General features: G+C 33.1%; 1 protein-coding gene across 3 annotated transcripts in view; it reads left to right on the plus strand.

The window, feature by feature from the left end:
- PCDH9 (protocadherin 9) overlaps positions 1-27,470 on the plus strand; it is a 1,176,029-nt gene that overhangs the window by 16,980 nt on the left and 1,131,579 nt on the right. Inside the window, exon 3 of one of the 3 annotated variants that reach the window (XM_018056517.1) lies at positions 6,299-8,329. The exons of the other annotated variants lie outside the window; for them this stretch is intronic. Within the exon in view, the coding sequence (XP_017912006.1) occupies positions 6,299-6,460 (162 nt within the window). The 3' untranslated portion in view covers positions 6,461-8,329. Of the gene's footprint in view, positions 1-6,298; positions 8,330-27,470 lie in introns of those variants that run through there. 3 annotated transcript variants of the gene reach the window in all.

Genomic DNA, 27,470 nt, shown 5'->3' on the forward strand with positions numbered 1-27,470 from the left:
CATCATTCCTATTAGTCAGTACTTAACACAGCTGTAGCCATTTGAAACCTGCTGGGTTTTGCTTCCAATTATTCCATAGACTAGAAAGCATCTCTGTTGAAGTAATGGCATCCATGATATAATCATACTCGTTAAAATGCCTTGGAGTATATGGATCATATTTCTGAGATTCATCAGATTTATGCCAGAAGCATAATAATCAAGTTTTTTTTTCTTTTTATTATTTCTCTGATTCTAAATTAATATATGTTCATTTATAAGTAAGATGTTAATGTCTTAGTATGAATGTTTATAATGTTTGAGTATGTGGGTGACATAATAACATGAGTCCCAACAAAAGAAAATTTAACACAAGTGATAGTATTACCTGAAAAATAACTTTTCTTAATATCTTGAGGCCAAAATCACTGCTTTATATTGGAGTAGGTGAAATAATCAAGATAAAATTAATGATTTGGATTTGAAGTATAATGTAGTATGGATTTGTTGCTAATTTTTTTAAATTTATCAACTAAATATAAAGTAGATATAATCAAATTTCAGTGGGCTCATTGTAAAAACTAAATTTTTCAGTTCCTGTTGATGTTTACTACCCTCTCAGTACTGTTCCATTGTTTTTGGATCTGTCTTTTGATTTAGTTTTAATTTCTTATATAGATAGTAGGTCAGTAGGTAGAAAGGACTTTAAAACAAGTGATGATAAGAAAACTCACTCTTTGTGCTTGGAAAAATTTGATCTAACAGAGAATGTATGGCAAAGTGGCATAATTTCTTTTAAACCACTACCTCTTGTAGATGTGATGTCCCTCAGATGGTATTAGGATATGGAGCAGAGTGAGGACATAGAGTGGATGTTACCTCATGGAGTTGTAAGAATTATAGCATGGCATACAAATTCTACTTAATCCCACCGCAGGGGGATACAGGAGATAATCAGGCAAAATGAGGGTGTTAGACTTATTTTAAATGGCACTATTTTAAATGGAATCAGGCTTTAAGTATTTAGGTTCATAGTTTTATTTAAAATCGTTGGTGTTCTTATGGCATCAAATACATACACATATTATATTTATATGTATAAATGTAAATTAAGATGGCTACCATTTTATGTTTTCTGTATCAGTGATCTACTTTGTTAACTCTTAGAATGGAGAGGTGATTGTGTATCCAAGAATTTTACATACATTCCAGTTCAGATAATAACTAAATACTTTATTCTAGGAGAAGCATTTTATTTCTCCCACCACTCATTTCTTCCCTTATGTGATCAGGGCTCACTTGATTCTTTTCATTCAGCAATATGCTCTGCCTGCTGAGCATTTATCTTATTCAGACATAAGCGTGACAACTAGAAGATATCCAGCCTTATCACTAGATGACTGAACTATATTATATCTTCCTTAATGGATACTAAAAGTTATTTTAGAATTATATATTATAGTTTTAAAATGTGTATTCTTTTCTAATTCTGCCTTATAAACCTATGAAACTTTTCCGCTGCCAAAGAACTGTGATGTGATCCACTGATACATATACAAATAAATCTCTTATTTTTCATTTATTCTATTGTTTAACAGACATCTATTGAATAACTGCTGTGATCTAGGAACAGTGTGAGACAATGGGATTATTTTTTGAAATGAATAAGACATTGTCTTTGTTTTAAAAGATTCCAGTGTTTTTAAACACAGTACATTTTTTCCTTGGAATTCCCTTATTTTAAAAAATATGAGTTTTCTCTCTCAGTTTTAAATTGATGTCATCATTTCCTTGAAATATATTTTTTAAAGTCTTCTTTTTTTAACCAGTGCTGGAGACTTGATCTTTCAGTAGGGTAATAAAATTCTAAGATCTATTGCTCTAATTATAAAAATGCCAAGTTTAAATTTATCCTTTGGTTAATTTAGAGGGAAATATACTTTTCATTCTTAAAATCAAACTTATTCTGCAGGCAAAGGTGTTAATAAAATATGGTTGCAAGTAAAACTTCATTTTGTAACTATAAGAGATTAGCATATTTGCTATATTAAAAAATCACTTTAAAAACATGGCACACATTGTTAATGTTGAATAATAAGTTAAAAAGGACCATCTTCTCTAAAAATAGAGTTTCATAGAGATCTATTTTGAAAGGGATATTTTGAGTTGTGCAAAAGAATATTCCCCTTCAAAAAAACATAACCCTACATAGACATGGAACATAGATGTTAAAACTCTAGCTAGAATAAATGTTTGGTTTAATCGGCTTTTACCTCCAGATGGTTCTGATTTGGGCAAGTCCATTTCCTTATGAAGATTTATCACAATATTTCAAAGAATGGATGCAATGATATAAATTTGAAAATGAAAACTTTATTATAAACTGTTTTCTTAAATTAAGAAACGTTCATATCCTGAAAATTTGGTTTTCTTTAATCATAGAAGAAAATGTCATAATTGGACTTTACATTTCAGCAAGACACTTATTTTACTAATTTACATATGGGTGCATATTTATATGAGCAGGTTATTTCAAAGTTTCAATGTAATATTTGAGCAAAAAATCTTTTTTTTTACACTTTTTTGCACATTTTTGTGCAAATGTATTTTTAAAATAAACTCTTGCTGCCAGAAAATATACTATTTTAATTGTAGATAGGCTTAAGTGGTACCATCAAGCTGGTGCCTAATTCCAAAACGTTCTTTCCAACTGTCTGGATATTTAGGCAACTATCTTCAAGTAATTACTGTAATATACACAAACTCCAAAACTGAAACCTGGTGAAGTATGTAGACCTCAGGAATAAGGTGTGTAATAGTCCTTGTTAATTAAATATATTGATTAAAATATAAACTTTTTTGGAAATTATAAATGTATTGATATACTCAGTCATGAAAGTAAATGTAGTTCACATTTTAATAATGTGAAAATATGGACAATTTGGAAGGCTAGTTTAGTCCCAAGTAACAGGATAGTTTAAGCTTAGTAACAGATATATTTTAAGAGTTTGGTGTGGACATCACATGAGGACAACTGTGTTAACCAACTTCTACATAAAACCAGAAATGTGCCATCTCAGCATTATTCCTGATAACAGTAACATTTAACTTAGTATTGTTATGTAGTTTAATTCCTTGCCTATTATGATTTTTATAAGTAACTATACATTACTTTACTGGGGAAGGAAAAGCACTAAAGATTAATTTTCATAACTTTGATGCACATTATTTTCTAGTTTTTGGCAGTGATAATATCTATTCCAAACCACTTATACTTTGCTAAAATTCCATTAGCATCTTGAGAATTCAGTTTTCCCATCTGAAGTAGATCATTGGCTTCAACCTTTTTTATTTCTATTATTAAAAATTGTACTGCAGCTTTTATTAATTCCTAAGAGAAACATCACTCTTTAGCAGATTTTCTCTTACCATCCAACATCTGCCTGGCCTACTTCTTTCCATCATCAGTTGATATATGTTCAAACAGTGCAAATCAGTGTTAACACTGGCTCAAGAAAGACAATTACAAAGTAAATCATATAGTTCAGTCTTTCCTGACAATGAACGATTTGCAATATTCTCATTGTTTGCATGATCTATGTTATCACTCTCTTGCATTAGTGTTGATAACAGAGTGTTGCCATTATCTTCTTTGAGGTCTCTGCCTGATTAATTTTCCCCTTCTGAACTAGAAAATTAACTTTTTCCTCCTAAATCAGAAATCACAAAAGAGAAGAACTATAAAGCCTCAAGATTATTGGTGTTTATAATTTGATTAGAAAACTGTCAATTTAAAATAGTATGTAGCTACCATATTTTTATCAGTAATATTACTTTGTGTTTGATTTTTTCTGTAGTAGACATTAAGATAAATTGGAGAATTACACATAGTTTGGGGATAATATGTAAATATAGATTTTTTAAAGTCAGACACCGGTAATTTTGATTGATGGTATTATTTATTATCAGGATAAGTTTTAGGAAGCTAATTAAACCTAATAATGCTCATTGATTTTATTGGCAGCCTGTTCATTCAAAGATAAAATAGAGTTAAGTGGAAAAAACAAATAATCATAACTGTTTATGTGAAGGAAACATCACAAATTAGCTGTAGCCCCCATACATACTATCTGAATGTCAAGTAGTGTTTGTTTAGAGGAATATAAACTAAAACTATGTCTTGCCATAGCACAGCCTACTTACCACATTTTCTCCAAAACACTCCAGAAACTTCCCTACAAGGATGATTCTGAAACCTGGACAGTACTTGCTCCTGTAGTATTGCAGTGATTTCTGAACTTCAAAATATACTTGGATTTATCATTATTTACTGCATTGTGCTCTTTCATCTTATTAAAAACTTTAGGAAAACTCAATTTATCCGTATTTTCAGTGGAAGTATTACAAAAATATTATGCTGTAGGTGGATAGATTTAGAAGTTACTTTGCAAGCTTGGAAAGTTCATATAGACGGAGGAGGTATAAATTACAGAGATGCCACATGTTGGCCACAAGATTTTTTTTTTTTTTTTGGTTTTTCATCTTATGCAACTTCATCCAGTGCTCATATTCTGAATATACAGCAACAAAGATGCCTTCCTTAACCATATCGCTGGATGCTTATGATCTGTTTTCTGAATATGTTTTCCCTGGATATAAGGTCAAATGGAGGTTTAAAAAAAAATCTCAAGCCTATTTAATGTCACTAATACAGGTGACAGCGAATTATAAAGAATTTAAAAGTGTTATATAAAAAATAGATTAGTATCAAATGAATACCCTGTGATTTTTGCATAAGAGGCATTTTAGCTATTTTGAGCAGTAATTGATGGAATGGGATGTAAGCAATCTCTGGCAAGGTGAGAAGCTGGACAGGCCAAGGCTTACAATCCTGTGTTTTCAGTGCTTTGTTAGAGCCAGGCATTCTGGGGACAATACAGTGAATCACAGCTATATGATTAATCAAATCAGTTCTCTATTGTAAAAGGACAAAGAGTTGATGCCCATTGGCATCAGATTTGAAATTGGATGCTTGTAGATGAATGAATTTGTGTAGACTGTGCCTTCCAATGTTTTGCCTGGAAGAGAAATAAATCCACTAGGAATCTGGACAAAAGCAACATTTAGATAATCATACTACAGTTAGACTAGCCTATATAGAAGAAAAGCTAACATTAAAAAGAATAAATTCATTACTCTTAATGAAGAGCTATTGAGTACTTTAACAGAATTAATCATTATCACTAAAAATGTAAACATACTTTCAGTTCAGTTCAGTTCAGTCGCTCAGTCGTGTCCGACTCTCTGCAACCCCATGAATCACAGCACCAGGCCTCCCTGTCCATCACCATCTCCCGGAGTTCACTCAAACTCACGTCCATCGAGTAAGCAAACAATTTCATGGGAGAAATGGAAGATATTTGGGGATCTGTAAAGAGAAGTTCTGAATATTCCCTTTGGCACCCCTATCTCTTTATTTCTAGAAATTTCAGTTTCACTTCTTTGAAAGTAGATTTCTAACACCAGATAAGGACAATCAGCCAACATATACTTGAGTACCCACTGTGTTCCTGGCAGTCTTCTCAGCCCTTTACATGTATTTTCTTAAATAGGAAAGATGACCTTGCAGGACAGGTACTATTATTAATGTCCCACTTTTCAACCTGAAGAGAAGTTAAATGATTTGCTTAAGGTCATATTTGTAAATGAGAGTAGTCTAGGACTTGAACCCTAGCAGTTTTACACCAAAGGCTTTGCTTGTCATTGCTAAGCAATACTGCCTTTATGATTGAATTTCTGTTTTCAAAAATAAAATGGTGGCATGTCATCAAGAGTTACTTGAGCCCCAAAATAAATTATTTGTGTAAGTATAAAAAATAAAAGCTCAAGTCTAATTTAGCATTTCTGTTTTTAATTCCTTTAGTGCACAGATGTCAGCACTGAGCATATGACTTGATGATACAGCCATGTATCATGGGAGGCATGTGTATCTCTTCACAGTTTATAGTGAGCATTCATGGGCATTGCATAGTAAGAAAAGTAATAGCATTTCTGTGTTTTAGGCAGTAGAATTCTGGAAACTTTTCACCAACAGTATATTTTGGCACTGAATTTCAAACATTCTGCTAATCTCAAAATAGAATAAGAATTTTGTGATTATTCTTTTTTAACTACTCTTCATACTAGATAAGGAGGGATGTAGAGGAGATGGTATAAACAGTAATGATAACTAAAAGATCTCTCTTCTCCATTAGACTAGAATGCTGCTTTTCTTAAAAAAAAAAAAAAAAAATTCATTCCAGCCCCTGCTCTTCAACAGGTCAGAAGCACCAACTGTCTTCCATCTGCCTCTGCACAAACTTGCCCACTAAGATCAACGTGTGCCTTCCCCCAACCTATCCATAATGCACTGGGAGACCTATCTTCATGTCTGTTTGGAAACATGTATAATAAGCATTTATTATTAGTTATAAAATTTTAGTCCTAGATTTGTTCCAGTTTTATCACCTACAGCCACAGAAAGTGTCCAGTAATTTCATAGAGTTCAGTAAATCTACCATATTTCATTACTGGCTTCTTAATGTGTCATTGCCTAGAACTCTAATAGGAAGTGGTAAACACACTTGTCAACTACATATTGGACTTTAAGGATCCCCCTTAAATCTAAGAACTGGAGAGAACCATTTCAGCTTTATAGTAAAAAATTTTGTTTATCGTGGATTATTATAATGGATGGCTTCCCAAGTGGTGCCAGTGGTAAATAATCTGCTTGCCAATGCAGGAGATGTAAGAGAGGCAGTTTCCATCCCTGGTTCAAGAAGATCATCTGGAGTAGGAAATGGCAACCCACTCCAGTTTTCTTGCCTGGAGAATCCCATGGACAGAGGAGCCTGGTGGGCTACAGTCCTTGGAGTCTCAGAGTCAGACAGGACTGAGCCAGCACACATGTACACACGTACGCATGCACGTATTATAATGGATGCATTCTGGTAAAATTCCTAGGTAAGAAAACAACAATTTTAATTTGAGGTTCATTTGGAGGTGAACATGAAATAGCTGAGAGTTTTCCTTGCACAGTTTTCCCTATTTCATTTGGCAAAGGAAATTGTTTCTTGGAATAACATGCTAACTTTTTGTCCATTGTATATAGTGGCATAGGGATCGTTGCATTACTCCTGGATGCTACTCTTATTTAGAATAAAATTTATGTCACATTCCAAAAGAATAAAAAGGATCTGTTCTTACAAAAAAAAAAAGTCTGTTGATATGAGAAACAGATTGACTTAAGAGTCCAACAATCTGTATTTTTGAAGCTCAAATTGCTCACATTTTGATTGCACTTACTTTGATTTTGGGGTGGCAGCTTTTTCTAGCTGACCTTTACTAATAATCTTCACTAGGAAGAAAAATTTTAATTATTCTAATTAAAGAGCAGTATTGAACATGTTGACCAAATGTAGATTTTGTGTATTTGATTAGACAAGAATTTGGTAAGGTTTTAGATCTATCACTGATACCAGAAAGCTAAATTCATATGTGGATTCGTTAATGAACTAGATTGGCAGAATGTCCTTAGTTTAAATTATTAAGATAAGAGATTGGAAAAGCATAATTCTTAGATATGAACTCAAAGACATACAGGTAAGTTTACTATGAACTCCATAAATACACAAGGATAGAAAGCAATGGGGATGACAGGAATAATTTTTGTCTATATATTTGTTTCAAGTGTCCTTTATAGAGAAGTAACTTTTTTGATGGAACTCGTATTTCATGAGACCAAACATAAAACAAACTTGTAGTAATCACTTTTTATCAGATTCAGGTAGAAGATTGCCAAACTTTTTTCATTTCACAGTAGGTTATAGTCCTGTGATGGAGTTACTAGCTGGGGTTTGGAATCTTAACAACCTGGCATGCAGATGTTAGTGGTCCAACATGATGTGTTGATTTAGCTTTCCAGGTGACTGAAAATATAGCTAGAGTTCTCGTTTATCTAGAGACTAGAACAACAAGGCTTTGTGAAAAACTACATTAATTTTGCATTGATATTCTGGGTGTTGCTGATAAAATTTGCAGTGACATTATACCTATTGGTTATACTGTGACAGGCAGACTCTATCCAAATGGACATTATAAGAGCCAAATTTAATAGTCTTAACATTGGAAATTTCTGCCTTGAGCAGAGCAGAAGCTTTCCAGCATGTGCTTTGTTTTCTGCTCCCACAATTATGAATTAATATACATCATTTTCAGGCTGTTGAGGAATGACATAAGAGGATTAATGGAACTGGACGATATTACACTAGTGGAATGAAAATTCTGTAATGGTTTTTCTGCAGTGATGTAATAGAAAAGGCAAATGGAAACCAATCTCTAGCCTTTTTGCATTCAGGATTTCAAGAAAGTAGATGAAAAGGGAAGTGGAGAACAATTATGTTACTCAAGCTGGTACAATTTTTCATCAAATGTGTAACTCATTTTTCACAAATATTAGGGATTGATTCAACTGAGTGTATTGTATGTAGTGTATGATGTTATCCATTTAATTACAACTTTTATGTCTTAAAAATATCACAGAAAAGGTATACTTAGCCTGTCACCTCAATAAGAAAATTAGATAGAATATACACAATAAATCTCATGTACTTTTATATACATATTGCTGTAGAAAATGCCTCTGAAGTGAAAAGATTTTGTTCATACTTTACCAAAAGTTTTAATAACAATGTTTATTGAATTGAAGGCTCCCCTAACTCCAGCTGTTATTTTCTTGCTACAAAGCTTATCTATCAGAGCAGTAGAATTATTTAAATATTTTCTGCTACTGACCATATATTTATTTATTCAAGTTATCTGAGAACTTTTAACTGTTTTTATTGCAAATTGATTTTCTTCCATAGTTGAACTTTAATAAAATTAGTTTTGAGACTAATTTGTCAAGCTCTTGAATACATTTTTACATAGATTTCTGATCTGGCTATTTATTTTAGATTTTTTACAATGTGATATTTTTGAGATATCTATTCAGAAAAAGAGGATTTATTTACCTTAATTGTGTGCATTCTATTTTTTTTAATTTTATTTTTACTTTATTATACTTTACAATACTGTATTGGTTTTGCCATACTTTGACATGAATCCACCATGGGTGTGTACGAGCTCCCAATCCTGAATCCCCCTCCCACCGCCCACCCCATATCATCTCTCTGGATCGTCCCCGTGCACCAGCCCCAAGCATCCTGTATCCTGTATCGAACATAGACTGGCGCTTCGTTTCTACATCATAGTATACATGTTTCAATGCCATTCTCCCAAATCATCCCACCCTCTCCCTGCATCCTATTTTTTAATGACAAAATGTATTTGAATATTGTGCATGGATTGGCAAATGTGAACCAGAGCAATATGGAGATGACTTGCTTGATATTACTTTTACAAATTCACTCATTTAGGCAATGAATTCTAGTAACTCACAGTATTTTTTAAAACTTTTAAGGAAGTATTCTCTCTTAAAATAATAATATTAAAACCAAAAGGATCAGCAATATACCAAATTTAAGATGATCATTTGAAAAAGAGAAATCACATACTTGTTAATCATACTGTATTTGAGGTGACTGTAGATGGGTCTGATATACAGAATGGTTTTAAAATAGAATTATAAAGTATATTTGGACTTCCTTGGTGGCTCAGTGGTAACCTGTTACTACAGGAAATGCAAGAGAGGCAGGTTCAAATCCTGAGTCAAGAGAATTGCCTGGAGTAGGAAATGGCAACCCACTCCAGTATTCTTGCCTGGGAAATCCCATGGACAGAGGAGCCTGGTGGGCTACAGTCCATGGGGTTGCAAAAGAGTCTGACAGGGCTCAGTGACTAAACAACAAGAAGGAAAAGTATATTAACCATAATGATGGGGTTCTAGATGTAGATAAAATGAGATGATTGTCCTTAAGCTTTCAATAAATTTGTTACCCAGTTTAAACCTTGTTTATATTCACTTAACTTCAAAAAGTTAAGAAAGAATATTTGAAGTTCTGTTATTTAGTTTCTTAGATTCTGAGAGAGTAGTCAAGAGCCTGGAACTGTCTTCACTGAGAGTGTACATCCACATACTTTATAGTTAAAATAATACTTTGCTCCTGTCAAGGTTTTAAGGCACAGAGTGCTGAGAAGACATAGCAATTTGCTTAATTAAACCCAGTTCATTTTATAGGGCAAGAAATAAGATTACTCTTTGGCAATCACATGTTGCTTGAATTATATTTAATCTTTTACTACCCTGAACACTTAAACACACACAAACACACACACCCTAATGTAAATATGGACAGAAGTGATACCCCTACCCAAAAGTGATCACATTTCTTCCTAAAATAAATGAATTAATAACTCTGAGGATATTTCTCTCTGACAGAAAAATAAGGTGCCATAGTTAGTAAGGCAAAATTCATGCCTATAGGATTATGGCTTCACTAAAAGTGAATTAAGTCTGCATGTATGTGTGTCCTCTATATAGCCTCCCTATTATCAACTGACTTTTGACAGAAAATGTCTATGCTTTTCATTCTGACCAATAAAAGGCAACTTGGTGAGTTACAGAGATTGACTGGGTGCTTGACATGTGGTGCTGCTCCATTAAAATGGTGGGCAATTGGTACTGGGGAGGTTTAGGAGATTTAACGTGTTTTGCTTGTTTTTACATATGCTAATATTCTAATAATATAAAAATTCAATATCAGTTCACAGCTGACAGGTTTCTTTATATAGCTTTTATAGTCAAAATGTAAAAAGAAAATGATAATATGCTCCTAATCATTCTATGCTTGTATTCTAATATTACTAGGCAGCTTCTGTAGAGATAGTCAAATAAGCACATTGTTCATTATTTAAATGCAAATGCATCTTTCAGTTATTATTGCCCATGTAATTTTTAGAGAATGATCATTGCCTTGCCCCTCTCCCCACTTCACTACTCTAAGATAAGTGGAATGCTTAATTTTCTTTCTGTTCCGTCTTTTATTATTAAAGGAACCTTACAGAAAATAAAACGTTTGTTTTCAACTAAAAAATAGCAACTACCCTAGTATTTATATTCAGTTTTACTTCTGCAAAATAGCCACATTTTTACATAATCCAAACAAATATTCTTATGTAACTGTAGGCTAAATATGGCAAAATGTGGCTTAAAATAATGTCCCTTATTGTGCTACAATATATGAATAATTATAAGTGTAAACACTTGACATCACCCGTAACTATAATATCATTATTCTGTAGGTAGTATTCACAATGCAGTATATTCTATTATTACTTCATGAAATAAACTCTTAAGATTCATTGTAAGGCACTACACAAAACATTGTTATTAAAAAATTATAGGAAAAAATTTCCCAATGAAAAACTGATAGTTCAAGGTGTTGTTTCAAATAATTAGAGTGAAGAATAGATAAAGAAATTTGATGTAGCAATATCTTTCTATTTTGATTTCAAATTAAGTTTTATATACACACAAAAAATTTGGCTTAAGAATTAGCTGATATAGTTTAGATTTTAAATAACCAAAATAATGTTTCAGAGGGTTATTTTGATAATTTATTAATAAAATGATTACTGTTAATAATTGGTAGATTGTTTTTCTTCCCATGCTAGCGATTTATGTTGAATGGGAATTTAGTGATATGTATAGGGATGCATCTTAATGTCTATATTTGCTGAACAGTGTTAACACAAAACTTGTCCTTATTAAAATGGACTTTTGTACACTACAATTTGAATTAAGTAATGCATATATAAAGTATTTAAAAAGTTGTATATCAAAATGTATAACATTCCATTTTTCACTATATCTTGTAAAAGCTTTTTGGTGTAATCAATATGACTCACATATGTCGTATCAAGTATTCTGCTATTTATTTAAACGGATATATACCTGATGTATTTGGAAGTTTATTGCACTCATATAATTGTGTATATTGTAGCCTCAAAAGTCTGTACTTATCCTTGCTTTAAAAAAGTAGTATGTGCATTTCTTTCCCAGTTATTTTACTTAATTATATTAAGGAAAACATTCTTTACTAAATGTACCTTAAAATTCACAATAAAGTTTAGAAATTGTTTTCTACAACATTGACATTTTGTGTTGAATTTGTTTGTGAAAATTTTTTGAAATTTTTCTCTGATTTTCTGATAAAGAGTCCCTCAACTTAATCTTGGGGCTTCCCTGGTGGCTCAGTGATAAAGAATCCGACTGTGATGCAGAAGACACAGGAGACTCTGCAGGTTCGATCCCTGGGTGGGGAAGATCCCCTGGAGGAGGGCATGGCAACCCACTCCAGTATTCTTGCTTGGAGAATCACATGGACTGAGGAGCCTGGCAGGTTACAGTTCATAGACTCACACACAGAAACAACACGACTGAAGCGAGTGAGCATGCATGCAACTTAATCTTACTGATAAATGATAAGTTAAAATATATGCAGTGTAGTGAAGAGCTCTTGTTTAATCATGAGGCCGTTTACCTAAGTGATGAATTGCTCATACCTATGAAACCTAGCTAAAAGACACCAAATGAACTTTCCCCTCAAAACCCTAGTTACTCACTATGTCCACTTTCCAACATTGGAATATCAAGCAATTTACATTAACAGAGTGTTCTAGACTGCAGAGAAGCAGTTGCATTGAGGTAATGTGAAGAAAGTATATGCAGATCTGTTAATCAAACTTTTTTTAACGCTCCATTTACCGAAGTTACATAGATATTTAAGAAAAAAGTTTGGCATACATTACTGTTTGACATTCAATTAACATGTAAGGTTAAACTCTCAAGTACAGTAAATATAAATATCCATGTTTGGTTCAGGTTAGTCCACTGAGAGATATACTCGCTTATTTTGCTAAGAAAAATCAGATTCTGAGGCAATCCCTATATTACCACAGTTTTTAATATCACTCTGAAGCATGTTGGAATCCAACCACTTGACTACTTGCGCAGAGAAAAACATGTACTCTATATTACTGTGGAGGGATAAATGTGTATTTGCTGTGTTTAATGTTTAGATTTACAACTATAAGAAGTGGAGAATTGAATTAAATTTTATCACAAATAATTCTCTCAGTCACAGATTATTTTATTTCTATATTTATTAAAAACAAGCAAAAATTGATGTCATTAAAAGATCCAAATAGTTTTCATATGAAAAGATTCCATTTATTCCATGATATTCATTTGAATTAGCCAAGATGAAAGCTTACTAATCATAAATGGGAAGGCATGTTACAAAATGACTCTAGGTCTTAAAGTTATCTTTAACTCAGAAAGATTTAGCTCATTCTGACCATTTTATCAGATTTTGTATTTTATTTTGTTTTGGCAGATGTTTTTCCCTTAAAAATGTAAATTCACTCAGGTCCATTCAACAAATAATATTAAATGAAAGTGTTTTTAGCTTGCATTGGCATTTTCATTCTACACACATAATAGAATGCTTTTTAAATTTACTTTCCATCCATGTAATGAAAAATATTTTGAATACCAAAGTAATCACATCTTAGAATCATCAGAAGCTGGGCAAATGGCTTGTTGGCATCTTAGTTAAATATTAAACAAATAGGAATAACAAGATTTTTTTTTCATATATTAAAAAGTGATTCCAAATATGTATTTTCCCATTTGATTAGGTCTTTGAAATTGTTTTCTGTTTTAAAGCTATCCAGAATTTCTATCCATTCCTTTCCTCTTTCATATTTTTTCCTGAGATATAATTCCTTCCAGATTTTTCCACAATTTTATTCAAAAATAATGCATATTTTGTTAAAACATTAAAACACATTAACAAAATAAATACAATTAATTTTCACCACTTTCACTTCAAAATGCATTCTGATATTAATGTGGAATATCAAGTAATATTAGTCACATTTTTGAAAAAGCAAGTGATTTTTAAGAGAGGAACTAGAGGGAGAAAAGGATGCACCAACTAATTTAGTCTATACTTTTAATTTTGTTTTTGGTGACTAGAAGTAAAGTACTTACTCTCAGAGATGCATCTCTATATTGGTATTTGGTCATATATTTATTTATATAATATAAATATCTTATAAACTACATGCATGAGTAAATAGAAGAATATTTATATGCATATATTTATGTGGAAAATTACTGAAACATTTTACAGTACAGAAAATTCTCTGCACTGTAAAAATTTATTTTTTATTAAATATAAGCAGTTACTATTATATAATCAGAATATATATATAAAATATATCAATTTTCTATTTTAAAGTTTTGAATAGGTAAAGTCTTTGAAATTATTATGACTAATTAATATTTTTATCAACCTAAGTATGAGGCTGAAACTCCAATACTTTGGCCACCTGATGCGAAGAGCTAACACATTGGAAAAAACCCTGATGCTGGGAAAGATTGAGAGCAGGAGAAGAAGGGGTCAACAGAGGATGAGATGGTTGGATGGTATCACCGACTCAATGGACATGGGTTTGGGTGGACTCTGGGAATTGGTGATGGACAGGGAGGCCTGATGTGCTGCAGTTCACGGGGTTGCAAAGAGTCGGACATGACTGAGCGACTGAAATGAACTGAAGTATCATAGACTAGGGTCATTATTTTTAATATAGGTGTCTTTAATATTTAAACATATTTCCTTTAGCAGAGCACAACACTTGGGTTTTGAAAATGCACAAGTAACCATTTACTCAAGAACATATAAAAAATTCAGGATTCCCCGATTGTTGTTCAGTCACTCAGTTGTGTCCTACTCTTTGTGACTCCATGAACTACAGCATGCCAGGTTTCCCTGTCCTTCACCATCTCCTAGAATTTACTCAAACTCATGTCCATTGAGTCAGTGATGCCATCCAACCACCTTGTCCTCTTTCATCCCCTTCTCCTCCTGCCTTTAGTCTTTCCCAGCATCAGGGTCTTTTCCCCAGTTAGTGTAAATAAATCACTATTTTATTTTAGATTACTTTAAAAGAACTATATCAGGGGAAAAACAATTCTATACATCATTTATTTAATAAATATTTTTTGCTCACCTATATTATGATGATTATTTTCACCAAATGGAATCTTTACACATAATTTGATGTGTTTCTCATGCTGTGCTACATCCTTTTGCACAGAAGATCTGTAAGATGACTGTGTTTCTTTGGGGTAGAGAGGGTAAAACTGGAAGTTTTGTACACCTAATGAGGTTTCATAACATATTGAAAATTCAAAAGAATTCTGTCAAAATTTCTGGTTTGTAGCAGATACAACTACTTTATGGATAAATGAATGACCAAAGACTGATGATGGAGTTGTTTTTTTAATATTTATAAGTAATTATAATTTATATATTTTTGAATCAAATGTTAATCTTATTATATGGTAAGGTACATGTTATGGTTGATTTTATTATTTTATTTTGTTTATTTTTCTTTTTTACATACTTATTTGCAAAATAGTAAAAAGTGTGTTCAATATACAATGGCAAAAACAACTGAAATTTTTGTGACTTTGTTATACAAATAATATTGATGTATAAATGTAATCTTATAGTACAGAAATTTACTATTTGCCACTTTAAGTATAAATATATATTTAATAATAAAATCAAATATTAGAAATAATATTTATTTTTAAAATGTTGAAAATAATAAATACTGGCAAAATTTTGTTTCGGCAGTTGTTTGTGACTTTCTTTGCATTATTACCTCTTGTCTTACATAGAAAATTAACAGTGGTAGAATTAATCCATTCATAAATCATAACTGTTAATTGGTATATTTGAGAGGCTATTCTTAAATGTATGTATTAAATGCATGCATGTAATATTATGCCTTTTGGTGATTACTTATTTTAATCATTTTGGAAATGTGCAATAGCCTTAAGCATATAAATGGTTAGAAATATATCTGTTACTTTAGACATTTTATTTCAAAACCAACAGTGCTTAAACATTTGTATTTGGAACTCTTTTGAGCATCATTTCAACACTATAAATGCACACTGCAGAAAAAGTCTTATACTCACATATATTTTTTTAAGAATTACAAATTGTTCAAAGTTTCTGTAGACTATGTGAAGCCCATCTATGAAATCTCCCAGGGACCTTTGGCTCTGGGTAATAACCAAATTTATATAAATTATTTGACTTTTTATGTAACTCCTACTAAATATTCTTTGAAAATAGTTTTGAAGTATTTCAAGTGAAAGGAATTCAATACTCTTTTTTCAACACTAGCTATTTTTTTTAGAAAATGAACTCTCTTTGGAACCACTTCCTCCCACGATAAAGGTTAACACCTAGAAATATTTTTGCTTCCTTATCATGTACAGTATAAAATAAGATAACACATTAAGACATACATTTTGCCATAGGAAGAAATATATTGATCACTTTAATGAAATGCTCTCCATCACATATATAATTGATGGTGTTAGTGGACATGCAAATAAATAGTCGGGGCCAGCCAAATAAAATAGGGCAGCTTTAAATTTAAACTCTTTGACATATGCAGTTCTCAGTATTTGTTGTTTGATTTCTGTTTTTTGTTTTTTGTTTTTTTTTTAGTTTATCTATTGTCCTTTTGCTGCTGTCATGTACCAGATAATCCTTGTGAAGTGACATTACAAAGGTGTAATTTCCTGTTCACCCTTAGGTTTCTAAGACTTTGCCTGATATGCCCTTTCTCCTTACAAAGAAAATAATAAAACATTAAATTTTTGCCAATAGCCATATAAATTTATAAATTAATTTCACATAAGATAGTATATTTGAGCACTACAAAAATGTTTTAAGTTTGATTTTTATCCCATTTCTGAGAAAATTAAAGCTCACTGTTGAGCCGTTTTCAAGGTCACACAGCTCCTATATGGTTCAACCAGGATTTTTTTTTTTTTAATCTCTACCACTTATCAGGGCTTCCCTGATAGTTCAGTTGGTAAAGAATCCTTCTGCAATGCAGGAGACTCAGGTTGGATTCCTGGGTCGGAAAGATCCCCTGGAGAAGGGATAGGCTATCCACTTCAGTATTCTTGGGCTTCCCTTGTGGCTCAGCTGGTTAAGAATCTGCCTGCAATGTGGAAGACCTGGGTTTGATCCCCGGGTTGGGAAGATCCCCTGGAGAAGGGAAAGGCTACCCACTCATGTATTCTGACCTGGAGAATTCCATGGACAGTATGGTTCATTGGCTCACAGAGTCAGACACATCTGAGTGACTTTCACTTCACTTTACTTCACCATTCATCCTAGGAATCAAGATTGATTTGAAAAGAGACAAAAATATTCTAAAGACAATGAAATGAAACCTTACATAAGCATACATCAAAATGTATTTGCCCATAATTCTTTGAAAATATGCACAAAATTTTAAATGTTACATATATAATGCTTTACCATATGCAGAGATACTTTGCACACTACATTTTCATCATTTGTATTTTTCTTTAATTCAAGATCAAAGATATGTCAAATTTGATGAATTAATAAGTTTTCTTTCTTTCCATTCTGTCTCACTTCCTTCTCCCTTTCTTTCTCTTTCTTCCTTTATTCTTTTTTTATTTCTTTTTAGTGACTGTTTGGCCAGAATCTTAGATGAGAGAAGTTTTCTCTCATCTCTGAGTGGTAAGGTATCCTGGATGAGAGTTCTAATCAATACAAACAATTTTATTCTCTGACTACCATTCTCTACTAGTCCATTAAGGACAGATGTTTTATTCCCCTCTGGTTAAAATTTCTCTATGGTTTTGGTGAATTCACGTCAGTACCAGAACTAATATACCTAGTAATTATTAAGCGTTAAATTTCACACATTCCTTTACTCATAGAATTTTTTTTTAGCCCTCAAAATCACCAGAGTCAAGTTGTTCTTATCCTCATTTCATTGATGAGAAAACTGAGTTTCATAGACTGTAAGTAATGTATTCAGAACACTTGTTTCAGCTTTATAGCAGGCCACTAGTTTAAGTAGTAAACCAAATCAGTTTCATTATCTTTTAAAAGTTAGTATTTTTTTTACAACTTTTTTGAGGTATATTTTAGATGTCATTAATTCATTTGAAGTGTTCAGTTCCACAGTGTTTAGTAAATTTAACAAGTTGCGCAACTATCACTGTCAGTTTGGGAACATTTTAGTCCCAGCGAAGATCCCTTGTACCCGTTTACTGTTCATCTCCATCTCTCCAACTTTGCCCCAAGACAACCACTAAATTAACCTTTTTTGTTTTCTCCTGGACATTTTATACACATGGAAGTATACCATTTCTAATCTCTTGTATTTGGCTTTTTAGTGATCATTTTTTACACTACTTAAAAATGAATACATCTTTCAATGCCTGTATAATTATTATACTGTGAAAATATACTAACATCTACCTATAACCCAGTGAACATGAATCATTTTCCCCCAAAGCTTCCCTATTTGGCCTCGATTCTTATTTTTCTCAAAAAGACCTTATAAAATTCAATGACTTTTCATTAGAGTTGGCAAATGATTATTGCACATAAAACCGGTGTTTGCCACCTTCACTAATTATTAAGTAATAGATTACCTACTAAACAGTAGATGAGTTAATTGCGCTTAAAAACCTTGAAATGTATGTAATCTAGCTACCAGTTTACTCAGTGAAATTGCATTTACTGTATTTTCATAGACACTATTGTCAGTGGTTTGAGCTCGACTCTGGTGAACTGTTCATGGAGATTTTTTCAGTTGACCGAAATGATCCTAGGTGTCCAATTTCAGTTACACTGGCAAGTTAACTGAGGCACATATCACACCTATTGTAATCACAGCTGGTAGACATTTCCTTCTTTACATTAACAGTGTTTCTTCATTATACTTTTGAGACATTTTACTTTTCCTATATTTCAATATGTACTTTAATTGCTGAATGGTTTCAACTTGACACTCTTGTCAAAAAGCCTCAGCCAGAACTTACCATCTTCCCCAGTAAATTAAATGAATGGAAACAAAATGCTTACTATTTCCTTGCAATTATTTATAGAATCACTAGAAAATAAAAACTTCAAATTTTAAAGAATAATCATCTAATAAATTGATAAATATTAATACTATTTTATTTGAGAAGTAATAATAATATATATTACAAAATAGCAAATGATCCAAATTTTATGTCTTTTTCTTAGGATATTGTTCCTGGGTTCTTGGTAGCAAGTTTGATTTCTCAATTGTAATTTTTGAAAAAATATTGTTATTGATTGAATATTAAGCAGAAAATATGAAGAGATGAGCAGACATTGTCAATAACAGAGGAATAATTCATTGAAGAGTCATCATACCTATGAAGGATGGAATACATAAAGATAATGGAGATGAAGGTGGAATTACAAAGCTTCTTCAATCTTCAGTGGTCATTACTGAATTTTTGTCTTTGTTCCCTATATTTTTATTTGAAGCCAGCGATTTTGTGTCTCAACATTTGTGAAACAGAAATAGTAAATATATTAATGTTTCTATAATGCTTATATGAGTGCAATAATAATAAATTAATATTTGAAAGCGGTTAGATAGAATACTGCCTAGAAAATAGAAAATATATGATAAATAGTACTGATAAAACTTCCTAAACAGAATTCTCCTTTGAACTTTAATAACTTTTTTTGCTTAAAAGTATTCTGTCAAATCATCTTTTTAAGAGATCCTTTCTATGTTATACGACAGAAAAAAACTGAAATGATCTAAATGTACAAAATTTGAAAGTTATAATACATTGTTTCTTGTTCCTATGTGTGCATGTGTAACTTAAATACTAGTGATTCTAAAATTAAATGTTAACCCTGTTTGTACAATAAAATCTGATTTAGCAGAAATATTTAAAATCAGTTTCACTTCCATAGAAATATGAACAGAGTTAGTAAAGGGTTGTTGCCATGGGGATTATAAGAGACTTTCAGACTGAAACATTACAAGAACCTTTCTCTGAAACGTCCATAAACCTGTCACTGTAGGTTTTTCTTTAACCATTACTTGTAATCTTTTTTCCCACTTATAAGGAGGTTCAAGGTATTCTATAGTAATATAGGCTTTGCATGAAAGATTATTAATTTTATGATTTATATCTTTTGGAAAAGCTCATATTTCAAAGTTTAAAAGATAGGTAATATATAGGGATTCATGTTCATGTCTTAACTCCATTCAGCATCAAACTAGATCTGAGATACAGAGCTTACTTTTCTGCATTGATTTTTATTATATTAAATATAGTGAAAATTGTATAGAGGACTACTATGATGAATTACCACACACACACAAAAATTGTGTGAATGGGAAGAACAAATTTATAAGGGACTGTGCCAGAAGCTTTCTGTTTTGTTTTGTTTTTTTTTCTTTTGTGTGGGTATGTTTTTAGCTCACATAGCATGATTCCTTATCCATAATTGACTAGCAACTAAAGCCTCAAGGAAAGGGAAGTCTATGTGTACCAACCACTTTGGAGTGGGATTATTTTATCAGACTTCTTTATTTCACTAGGCTGAAGGAATTTATTCTAGATGTAATCTGAATCTGGCATGTTACTGATGTATGCTTGATTCCAAGCAAATGTGACTTTAGTCAGACATATACAGGCTCAGTAAAAATGCCTTGGCTGTAATGAAATTATCATGTATATATTTTCAGTATATGCCTACTTTTTAGAAAAGTAAATTGGGTGTTGATAAATTGAGAAAGGAGCAGCTTGAGGAAGGGGCTTTCCACAGAATTGAGCAGCAAGGATGGTTCCTATTAAGAAATGTTCCCTTCCAGATAGCTCATAAAAGACCTTGGAATCTTACATAAACGTTCCTGACAAATATATGGAAATTATGTATGTTTCTGGCAATAATTCAATGAACACGGTATTTAAATTGAATGATTTTAAAAGTTGCAGCTTTGTACACGAAAATAAAGGACTATCCCTCTTATAATTTAATTTATATTATTATCAGTGATACCTCCTGAGAAATCTGCTTCACTCTGATAAATTCTCGTCTAATGAGTTTAGCCACCGATGCTTTATAGTTAGCATATATAAAGATATATATGTGTATATAAGTATATACACATATATATCTTGGGACCCTTCTGGTACATTTCTAACCCTTCCCCTCTAGTTTTGGATTCATTTTTACTAAGTCAGACTGAGTACATTGTTGTCAGTTGAAATCCAAAGATCCTAAATGTTATGATAAAAATGCATATAAATTCATGGATTTATGTTTGGAAATGCATATATAGCCAACATATTCTACAGGAAGGTAAACTTTTATCTATGACCGGGATAGTCAAGAAACCTTCATAGAAGAGACTGCAACTTAACAAAACTTTTCCTATCACTTTAATTTTTTCTCTCAATTGTTCATGAAAACATTATGGGCTTTAAAGGTCTGGTATTTTTTCCATATCTTCTCATTGACAAAAATAAGGCCGAATGATGGAAGAAGAATACATATTCTTAACATGTACTGAGACCAGCATGAGCCCCTTTTAAGTTTTTCAGTGACCCTTTTAATTATAAGACTGATTTGCTCCAATTTTTACCAGTAAGAAATCAAAGTGGCAATGTGACTTGATGGAGAAGGCAATGGCACCCCACTCCAGGACTCTTGCCTGGGAAATCCCATGGATGGAGTAGCCTGGTAGGCTGCAGTCCATGGGGTCGCTACGAGTCAGACACGACTGAGCGACTTCACTTTCATTTTTCACTTTCATGCATTGGAGAAGGAAATGGCAACTCACTCCAGTGTTCTTGCCTGGAGAATCCCAGGGATGGGGGAGCCTTGTGGGCTGTCATCTATGGGGTCGCACAGAGTCAGACACGACTGAAGCAGCTTAGCAGCAGCAGCAATGTGACTTGCCTAGAGTCACATAGAAACCAGGTGGTTTAATTCCAGTAAGACCCCTTGTTTGTGATTCAAGTTTCTTTCTTTCATATAGTTTTTTGAAGGAGAATTAGCAGAGAAGGAAACAGAGGGAGAATGCCTGAGGCAGGACTGGTACAGGAGAGGCAATAACATTCAGAAGAATACAAGGCAGGTTCAGTTAAGAGTACAGTTAGTTTGTTTAGGCAGAGATTTCTGCAGAAAAGTGGTTATGTGGAAGATGTAGAAAAATACAGTAAGCCCATAATAACTTTGTTGATGTTCCTGTTGTTTCCAGTGTTTTCAAACTGAAGTGTGGGGATGCCTTCCTAACACTTTATAAGATGATATATTGTTTTCTTTAAAAATGTTGGAAATAGTTTTGGTCAGTGGAAGCAATACGAGGTTGTGAACAAAAGAGGACATGAAAAAAGTCATAGATTGCATTGGTAACTTCATATTCAGTCAAATAATTATATTTACTGAAAATCTGCTCTATGCTAGAATCTGGAACAATAAAATGAGCAAGACATCCTTCTTATATTCAAGGAATTTATATTTGTCAAGGAATGTATATTTTCCAAGGAATTGATATTCTCTACAGAGAGGTACAGGAGTTATATAGTGTGTTAAGCATATTTGTGTATTACTTACAAGCTCAAAGAATGAATTATTTTCCTAAGAAGGAATATTTTTAGAGTATTCACCAAAGTATTAGTGGATATTAAAGCATCAAAAATATATTTCATTGCTTTGGGAGATTAAGGATCAAGAGAACACATATGAGTAACACAAGGCCTTGAGAACTTCTTGTGCAATCATTTCTGAGTATTTTTAAAATAGAATAGAAAATAGAAATGACCAATTTGACATTATTTCACATCTTCTACTTATTTTATAAGAAGGTCAAATGAAAAATTAGCTTTCATTTGACATTTTAAAAATATTACTGCTGTACTAGGACGGATCAAGAACTTAAGGAACATAGAACACAGAAAAAGCAATGTTTATTCTAACTGGAGAACAGAAGGAAGTGTTTTGCTATGTTTTAAAATATATCATTTAAAATTACAAAAATTTTGAGTTATAAATAGTAAAACTATTCATTAAGGAAAATGTTTTTGACAAATCCGTATTATTTAATGCATTTGAGCACCTGTCTTATCTATACTTTAATTACTAATTTTACAATTACAGTTTTTAACTGGATTCTGACTACTCAGTATGCTGGACTCAAGATTGTCTACGTAGGAATCCAAAGTTTTTTGCAAACTACATTATTTGTATTAATGTAGTTTTTTGGAAGCTACATTATTTGACTTGCTAGTGCACCTTTCTCAAAAGCATGATTAATTGCTCAAATCTCTATCAATATTGAATTAATTACAGACACAACAAAATAAAACATTTTTTTCCAAATTTAACGTATCAATGTCTAGGTGAACTTGCCATAAAGAAATCTGGGAGTTTCAAATTTGAAGAAAGTAAAAATTAACCCTATTACCATTCATCCATGAATTTATTAACTTAATAAACATTGATAATTCTGTCCTCAAGTAACGTTTGCCTGTCTTATTTTGTGCCTGTCTATCATTTGATGTATTAGAGACACCAGATATAGCACCATCATGCAGTAAGCAGCATGGCTAGATGACAAAGGGCCTAGTGATAGGAATCCGTTAATATTTTGATGCCTCAGACTCCTTATCTGAACTCTGAGGAATTCTGAGTAGAATGTACAAGACTCTTCGCATATTATTTTCAAGAGGACTTCCACAAAACTTTTTTTGATATTGTAAGCTTTACACAATGAGATTTACGAATAAACTCTTAGCTGATAAATGTTAATATCAAGAGTGATGTGCCTTTATGACAGCATCTAAAGTTGTGTATTACTTTTAACCATTTTATATTAAGAATATTTCTTTAGTGGATTGTTTATACCCACAAATTATATTTATATAGACAGATTAAAACATTGCCTTTCTCTGTTGATGTTTACATTTTTATCAGAGTACTAGTTTAATAATCCCTTTTATATTGCCAAATTCTTTAAATGTACCTGGAACTTTTTTTTATCACATTGTCATGTGGCATTTTACTTCATTCCATTCATATCTCCCTTCAGTACTCCTCCTCAAATGATCTCTATCCTTTTTATTATTTTTTGTTAACACAATATTTCTTATATTGCATGTTTGTTTATTTTTTCAGTTCAGTTCAGTTCAGTTGCTCATTAGTATCTGAGTCTTTGCAACCCCATGGACTGCAGCACACCAGGCTTCCCTGTCCATCACAACACCTGGAAATTGTTCAAACTCCTGTCCATTGAGTTGGTGATGCCATTCAACCATCTGATCCTCTATCATCCCCTTCTCCTCCTGCCTTTAATCTTTCCCAGCATCAAAGCCCTTTCCAATAAGTCAGTTCTTCGCATCAGGTGGCCAAAATATTGGAGCTTCAGCTTCAACAACAGTCCTTCCAATGAATATTCTGGACTGATTTCTTTTAGGATTGACTGTATTGTTACCTTGCTGTCCAAGGGACTCTCAAGTCTCCTACAACACCACAGTTCAAAAGCATCAATTATTTGGTGCTAAATGTTCTTTATGGTCCAATGCTCACATCCCTACATGACTACTGAAAAAACCAGAGCTTTGACTAGATGGACCTTCGTCAGCAAAGTAATGTCTCTGCTTTTTAATATGCTGTCTAGGTTGGTGTTAGCTTTTCTTCCAAGGAGTAAGCGTCTTTTAATTTCATGGCTGCAGTCACCATCTGCAGTGATTTTGGAGCCCCTCCAAAATAAAGTCTGCCATTGCTTTCATTGTTTCCCCACTTACTTGCCATGAAGTGATGGGACCAGATACTATGACCTTAGTTTTCTGAATGTTAAAATTTAAGACAACTTTTTCACTCTCCTCTTTCACTTTCATCAAGAGGCTCTTCAGTTCCTCTTCACTTTTTGCCCTAAGGGTGGTGTCATCTGCATATCTGAGGTTTTTGATATTTCTCCCAAAATCTTGATTCCAGCTAGTGCTTCATCCAGCCCAGCATTTCACATGATGTACTCTACATATAAGTTAAATAAGTAGGGTGACAATACACAGCCTTGACGTACTCCTTTCCCAATTTGGAACCAGTCCATTGTTCCATGTCAGGTTCTAACTGTTACTTCTTGACGTGCATACAGATTTCTCAGGAGGCATGTCTGGTGGTCTGGTATTCCCAGACTTTGAAAATTCCCTTGAAGAATTTTCCACAGTGTGCTGTGATCCACACAGTCAAATTCTTTGGTGTAGTCAAGAAAGCAGAGATAGATGTTTTTCTGTACTCTCTTGCTTTTTCTATGATCCAATAGATGTTGGCAATTTGATCTCTGGTTCCTCTGCCTTTTCTAAATCCAGCTTGAACATGTGAAAGCTCTCAGTTCATGTACTATTAAAGTCTTGCTTAGAGAATTTTGAGCATTGCTTTGCTAGCATATGAGATGAATGCAATTGTATGGTAATTTGAACATTCTTTGGCATTGCCTTCCTTTGGGATTGGAATAAATATTGACATTTTCCAGGCCTGTGACCACTGCTGAGTTTTCCAAATTTGCTGGCATATTGAGTGCAGCATTTTAACAGCATTATCTTTTAGGATTTGAAATAGCTCAACTAAAAATCCATCATCTCCACTAGCTTTGTTTGTAGTGATGCTTCCAAAGGCCTACTTGACTTTGCACTCCAGAATGAATGTCTGGCTATAGGTGAGTGATCACACCTTTGTGGTTATCTGGGTCATTAAGATCTTTTTTGTATAGTTCTGTGTACTGTTGTCAACATTTCTTAATATTCTGCTTCTTTTAGGTCCATACCGTTTCTGTCATTTATTCATCTTTGCATGAAATGTTCCCTTGGTATTTCTTAATTTTCTTGAAGAGATCTGTAGTCTTTCCCATTCTATTGTTTTCCTTATTTCTTTGCATTGATCGCTGAGGAAGGCTTTCTTATCTCTTCTTGCTATTCTTTAACTCTGCATTCAGATGGATATATCTTTGCTTTTCTTCTTTGCCTTTCACGTCTCTTCTTTTCTCAGCTATTTGTAAGGCCTCCTCAGACAACCATTTTGCCTTTTGGCATTTCTTTTTCTTGGTGATTTTCTTGATCACTGCTTCTTGTACGATGTCACAAACCTTTGTCCATAGTTCTTCAGCACTCTATCAGATCTAATCCCTTGAATCTATTTTTCACTCCCACTGTATAATTGTAAGGGATTTGATTTAGGTTATACCTGAATGGTCTATTTTTTTCCCTACTTTCTTCAATTTAAGTCTGAATTTTGCAATAAGAAGTTCATGATCTGAGCCACAGTCAGTTCCTGGTCTTGTTTTTGCTGACTGTATAGAGCTTCTTTATCTTTGGCTGCAAAGAATATAATCAATCTGATTTTGGTTTTGATCATCTGGTGATGTGCATGTAGAGTCATGTGTTGTTGGAAGAGGGTGTATGCTATGACCAGTGCATTCTCTTTGCAAAACTCTGTTAGCCTTTGCCCTGCTTCATTTTATACTCCAAGGAGAAACTTGCCTGTTACTTGAAGTATCTCTTGACTTCCTACTTTTGCATTCCAGTCCCCTATGATGAAAAATGACATTTTGTTGTTGTTGTTAGTTCTAGAAGGTCTTGTAGGTCACCAGAGAACTGTTCAACTTCAGCTTCTTTGGCATTACTGTTTGGGACATAGACTTGGATTACTGTGATATTAAATGGTTTGCCTTGGAAATGAACAGAGATCATTCTTTCATTTTTGAGATTGCACCCAAATACCTCATTCTGGACTCTTTTGTTGACTATGGGAGTACTCCATTTCTTCTAATGGATTCTTGCCCACAGTATATAATAGTCATCTGAATTAAATTCTCCCATTCTAGTCCATTTTAGTTCACTGATTCCTAAAATGTCAATGTTAACTCTTGCAATCTGCTTAACCACTTCCAATATACCTTGATTCATGGACCTAACATTCCAGATTCCTATGCAATATTGTTCTTTACAGCATCAAACTTTACTTCCATTACCAGTCACATCCACACCTGGGCATTGTTTTCATTTTGGCTCTGTCTCTTCGTTCTTTCTGGAGTTATTTCTCCACTGTTCTCCAGTACCATATTGGGCACCTACTGACCTGGGGAGTTCATCTCTCAATGTCATATCTTTTTGCCTTTTCATACTGTTCATGGGGTTCTCAAGGCAAGAATACTGAAGTGGTTTGCCATTCCCTTCTCCCGTGGACCACATTTTGTCAGACCTCTCCACCATGACCCATCCGTTTCGGATGGCCCTACATGGCGTGGCTCATAGTTTCATTGAGTTAGAGAAGGCTGTGGTCCATATAATCAGTTTGGTTAGTTTTCTGTGATTGTGGTTTTCATTCTGTCTGCCCTCTATGAATGAGGATAAAAGGCTTATGGAAACTTCCTTATGGGAAAGACTGACTGAGTGGGAATCTGGATCTTGTTCTGATGGGCAGGGACATGCTTAATAAATCTTTAATCTAATTTTCTGTTGATGGGTGGGGCTCTGCTCCCTCCCTGTTGTTTGGCCTGAGGCCCCACTTTCCACCCAAGCTTCCACTGGA

This window comes from Capra hircus, chromosome 12, assembly GCF_001704415.2.
Source record: "Capra hircus breed San Clemente chromosome 12, ASM170441v1, whole genome shotgun sequence".
In the NCBI taxonomy this organism is placed as follows: domain Eukaryota; kingdom Metazoa; phylum Chordata; class Mammalia; order Artiodactyla; family Bovidae; genus Capra; species Capra hircus.